Raw genomic sequence first — 5,741 nt, forward strand, 5'->3', positions numbered from 1 at the left:
TGGTCTGTACGGTGAGGGGCATGCCTTGAATAGCACATATTTACTGGACATGTATCTGCTGCTGCATCTGGTGGTTGGCAGTGGAACGCCAGGCTGTGCTAGACAGCCTCATCCCATCTCGTGGAGCTGACCTTGAAGAAGAAACATAAGGATGAGAGGCATGCAGGGGGTCTCTCTTCCTAACCTTCACCACTGGAGGCAGGGAGACCAGAGAGGACACTGCTGCACTCATTGGTCTGTGAGAGGATGAAGGTCGGTGGAATCATAGGGGAGCAGGGAATCAGAGACAACATGAGAGCTGAGGAGAGGTGGGCAGGACTTGAAGATTCCCTGGGTTTAGATGAAGATGTAGAGAAGTCCACAAAGTGGATACAAACAGAAGAAGACAGAGATAAATAACACGACCCAGGAGAAGTGGGCTACCAGGAGAAATGGGATCAGAGTTGAAAAAGAAGGAGACCCTGGTGGGGCAAGTGCCTTAGGAATCCCAGAAGATGTTCTTTGGTTTGTCAGGTGAAGGGTCTTGCTCACTTGTTGAGCGGGATGTACTGAGGCTGCTGGGAAGGAAGACAGGGAGAGGCCACATGTCAGCAGGGTGAGAAGTGAAGGTGGGTGAGAGAGTTGACAGAGGGAGGACAGATTGCCCTTTAGGAAAGATTGGATGGGAAGTGTAAGATGGAGGAGTCCAAATCTAGATGTCCTTCTCTGTGTGTTTCATATAAATGGGATCATATTAATTTGTAGATTTTTACACAGAAGATAAATCCAAAGCTTATAGATTTATTACCCTTTAAGATATTAATCAGCTCATCTCCATCATAGAAAATTTGCTTCCTTGGCCCAATCTTGGTAGAATAAATGTACGATATTTAAAAAAATACTTAAAAAAATCTTTTACTGTCTTACTAGTCTCTTCAGTAAAAGATGAGTTGAATAAAATTTTTTATACACGTGTAGCTGTATAGTTCTTAATCTTCATGTTTAACTTTTTGAAAATCTTTCTGTGACACTTTGGGAATTTGTTCACTGAGACGTCTAAAAGGATTCTTCCACCTAATGTCGTTACATTGTGGTGACTGAGGACTGAAGTCTTCAAGCTCAGGAATTATCCTTCTTGGGTCCTGAAGTGATTCCCAGGGGCTTCCAAAACTTTTATTTTCTGACCATGTATTTCTCTGGAGGTTTGCACCACACACACATTTTTGTGACAATGGGTTGAAAATGACTGTTTAGAGGCATTAGCTGACTGGTGGAAAGGAGATGAGAACACAAAGGAGAGAGTAGAATTTGGGAAAATAAATGATTCTGGGTTTGAGGACATAGCATGATATTATTAGATAGACAAAGAATATTCCAGAAGGACACTGACAAGGAGAGTCCAGGTGGGGGAAAAACCAAGAGAGTTCAACTGTTGCTCTTAAGAGTTTGCTCTGTGTACTGGTTGGGCAGAGTCACAGCGGAGTTAGAGTCAGGCTGAGTGACCTCACTCCGTCTGACATGGACCCTGTGAGGTGGAGACTCCCAGCAGCTACACAGAGGTGACCAAAGGAGCAGTTGTGGTTTGGGAGCAGAAGGAACTTCCATATGCAGTGTGTGGACAGAGGTACTAGTTCATGTGCTGGCCGCTGACTCTAGTCCTCACCAGAGAGAGTGAAAATGGGGAGAGGTGCCCCAGTGAACTTGGGAAGATGCCACCATGGAGGTTTCTGGAGCCTTCTTTACCTTCTTACTGCCTCTGGGAAGAGGACGTCATCACAAGAAAGGTTTAGGTTTTTTTCTTTCTTTCTCTCGTGAGACTACCTGAATTTCAGGTCAACACCTTGTGGATGGGAGCTGAATGTGTGTTGTCCTGGAATTGATCTCTTGCAGGAATGGCAGAAAGGCCAGGGAGCCAAGCTTCAGCTTTATGAGATGGGAACAGCCTGGCTTGTGTCCCTTTCCCAGATCCCAGTGTCCACAGTACATGCCCCAACCTGAACTAATGATGAGGGTGCAGGGAAGAGAGATGCAATGTTGGAGACCTATTTGGTTAAACTGCCTTCATTTACTTCTCGTATTTGGAGACCAAATCTCCCAGCCATGCAGTTGGCCTATGATTGACCCCACAAGCTCCTGGACAGCCCTTGTGTTACCTAAACCAGTCAGACAATGCCCTCCTGCTCACCGTGATGGAGCTGGGTGATGGCGTGAGTGATCTGGTCCAGTCCTTCTGAAAGCTGGAGATCAGTGGACCAGAGAGGGCAAGTCTCTCTCCTTCTGGAGGGTTTGTTGTGTGAATGTGATGCCTGGGACTGCAGGGGCAATTTTGGTCCATGTGAGAAATCTGCCTGGAAATTTGGGGGTCATGGAGGAAGTAGAGAGAATCACAGAGAATCCAGTGGTGTTCATCAGCCCTGCTTACAGTTGTTCCTTCTGAAATGTAACCATTTGGATTCCTGATGTCATCGTCCAAACTTTGCTGCCCTCCCTCACTTACGGGTTTTAAAGCAGGACCAGCATCCCTCGGTTCCTCTTTCCTCCGAGAGAATTTTCCAGATCAAAGGCTGTGAAGCACCCAGATTGTGAGCCCCTGCAGGACAAGTTTCTCTCCTGCAAGATGGGGGTCCCTGTGCCCGGCTCAGTGCAGCTTTCCCCTCACTTTTGCTCTTATGTGTTTAACAAATGAAGGGACCCACTGAACTTCTGGGAAGTCATATTTTCTGAATGAACTTAATAACCTAGTGATAGCATGAAATACATATATTAGAAAAATAGGGGCCGGCCCCATGGCCGAGTGCTTAAGTTCGCATGCTCCACTTCAGTGGCCCAGGGTTTCCCAGTTCGGATCCCGGGCGTGGACACGGCACCCCTCATTAGGCCACGCTGAGGTGGCGTCACACACGCCACAACCAGAAGGACCCACAACTAAAATATACAACTATGTACTGGGGGGATTTGGGGAGAAAAAGGAGAAAAAAAGAGAAGAGTGGCAACAATTGTTAGCTCAAGTGCCAATCTTTAAGAAAAAAAAAAGAAAAAGAATCCCACGATTTTCCTTTTGTTCTAATGTCAATCATTGCCCAAGTCTTTCCTCCCTCCTCATCCCTGCAGTGAGGGGCTGTCTTTCTGTGGGTGCATCCCTCACATTTTGATTTCTAGTAGAGTTTGCTTTATTTCTCCTACTAGACTCTGTTTATCCTGGGACATAATGAGACCACCCTGAACAAATAGTTCCCAGCACATCCTTCCATCCCCCATAGGGGATGACCGGGATCAGGATGTGTGGATCCATCTGCCTTGACCCTGCCCAGTGGGACAGGAGACACCCTATGCTGAGACCTGGGGTCCAATCTGGAACTGAGTCTCAGCATCATCAGTCTGTTCATTCCTCTTGGCTCATTTTCCTCATCAAGAAAATGAGACATGTAGCCAATTAGATGTTATCTATTCATGATACATAAAAGAAACTTCTGGAAGCATATAAACACAAACCTATTATAGAATCCCACTTGTGGAGGTTAAAATTAAGTCATCTGATGGAAATTGTGGAATTCATCTTTTCCAAAGTGGAAGATTTCCAACATGGAGGCACATTGAGAACGAGGGGATGAGTTCATCTTTCATGTTCTGTTCCTCTAAAAACATGGTGAAATTTAACAGGCACAGGTGAAGTTTTCATCCAACGTGAGGTGAGAGTAACCTGGAGACGTGCATTGCTAGAATCCTGATGAACCGCCCCGTTTGTCAGGAACTGATCGTATCCCCTGAAAATATACTTTTCAAATAATTCTGTCTCGACTAGATGGGGTCATCATGCTGTCTCAGCTAATTGACTCAGTCACATCCCGCACTCTTCCCAAGAGCCCGGCCTTGGTTCCTCTCTTTCCCATTTCCATTCTTCAGTCCCTTCTGCCTCCAAGACATGGGCGATCCGACCTTCCTTCTCCATCCCACCTGCTCCTCCCCTCATCGAGGACTCCTAGTCTGACATGTGTATCATCCACACCCCAACCTGGGCCCTGCCTTCACTCTCACCTCCTCCTAATTCATCGCTCATGTGGCACCTGGATTTCATGCCCTTAAACCAGATTCTGTGGTTTCCCTGTCCACCCCCCTAATGTTCCCATCTCCACCCACCACCACAAATCTCCTTATTCTCCCTGGACATCTTTCTTTCACAACATGTTTTGCTTGTTTGTTCTCTCTGTTCCCCTGAGAGTGTCAGCTTCCTGAGCATGGGAACTCTTCCTGTATCTTCCAACTACTATCCTGAGCCTCGAACCAAAATCTGACACATAGTAGGTGTTCCATAAATGGTGTGGATGCACATCATCTGGACAGCCAACTACCCTGAGTCAAGCATAGCTGGACTCTGTGTCCCTGGTTCTGCCCTGACCCCTTGATATGAACTAAACTGTGTCCCTCAAAATCCTATGTTGAGACTCTAACCCTATTGTGACTGTCTTTGGAGATAAGGCATTGAAGGGAGGAATTAAGGTAAATGAGGTCATAGAGTAACGTTCTATTCGAGTAGGGCTGGTGTCTTTATAAGGAGAGGAACAGAAGCCAGAGGTTAGTGCACAGAGAAGAGGCCATGTGAGGACACAGTAAGAACACAGCCGTCTGCAAGCCAAGGAGAAAGCAAACCTGCCCTCACTTTGATCTTGCACTTCCAGCCTGCAGAACTGTGGGGAAATAACTTTCTGTTGGTTAAGGCACCCCATGTGTGGTGTTGTGTTATGGCAGCCCTGCCAGAGTAACACACCCCTCATGGACTCTGTCCCCAGGGCAGCCTGCAGCAGCGTCCAGGAGTTTCTGTTCAATTTGAGAAAAGCAAAGTGTTGAAACCAGGCACAGGCAGTGGGGGAAGAATTTGAGAGGACGAGGACACATTCTCCAGACGAAGCACCCCGGATTGCGTCTCAGAACTGTTTTTGGCCAAACAAACAAAGAAAGCAGCTGAGGTGGCCAAGGAGTGAGGGTTGCACAGGGAAGCCCCAGGCTGGGGGAGAGCAGGTTTTTGTCTCACTTCCCCACAGGGCTGCAGCACTGTGCGAGCATTCAGGTTGTCATCATAGGACTGGCAGTAATAATCAGCCTCATCCTCAGCCTGGAGCCCAGTGATGGTCAGGGAGGCCGGGTTTCCAGACTTGGAGCCAGAGATTCGATCTGGGGTCCCGGAGGGTCTTTTGCTATTTTCATAGATGATGAGTTTGGGGGCGGTTCCTGGGAGCTGCTGGTACCAGTTCACATAATTATCCCTGGTGTTGGAGCTGCTCCCAGTGCAGGAGATGGTGACCCTCTGGCCCAGGTTCCCAGACACTGAGGCCGGCTGAGTCAGCACAGACTGGGCCCAGGATACTGGAAGTGGGAAAGACACAGAGATGGTGATGCTGGGGTCTAGAAACAAGGGGAGACAGCAGGGTCCCACACATCTTCCCAGGGCCCCTTCCCTTGTCCCCATATGTAGTCACCTGTGCAGAGAGCGATGAGGGTGAGGAGGAGCGGGGACCAGGCCACGGTGGAGATCATCTCCGAGTCCTGCCTTCTGTGGCCCCACAGCCGAAGCAGAGCTTCCCCCAAATCTCTCCCATCCCTTCTCCATACTCTGAGAGAGGGAGGGGCCACACATGCAAATGTGACCCCCAGCTTTCTGATCTCTCACTGGGTCTTGGGTCAGGTCCCACTGCCTAAGGATGGCCAGGGGGTGGGGCGTTCACAGCTGTGAGCCCTGAACAGTGGGCACCAGGCAGAGGCAGGTG

At 48.4% G+C, this 5,741-nt stretch overlaps 1 gene segment (V, D, J or C); it reads right to left on the reverse strand.

The window, feature by feature from the left end:
- Positions 1 to 2,141: 2,141 nt before the first annotated feature.
- Positions 2,142 to 5,511, reverse strand: LOC100052564 (immunoglobulin lambda variable 1-40-like). The segment is given in 3 exon segments: positions 2,142 to 2,216; positions 5,009 to 5,340; positions 5,454 to 5,511. Coding segments are annotated over 3 exon segments (465 nt in total).
- Positions 5,512 to 5,741: the final 230 nt, after the last annotated feature.

Source organism: Equus caballus, chromosome 8, assembly GCF_041296265.1.
Source record: "Equus caballus isolate H_3958 breed thoroughbred chromosome 8, TB-T2T, whole genome shotgun sequence".
Lineage (NCBI taxonomy): Eukaryota > Metazoa > Chordata > Mammalia > Perissodactyla > Equidae > Equus > Equus caballus.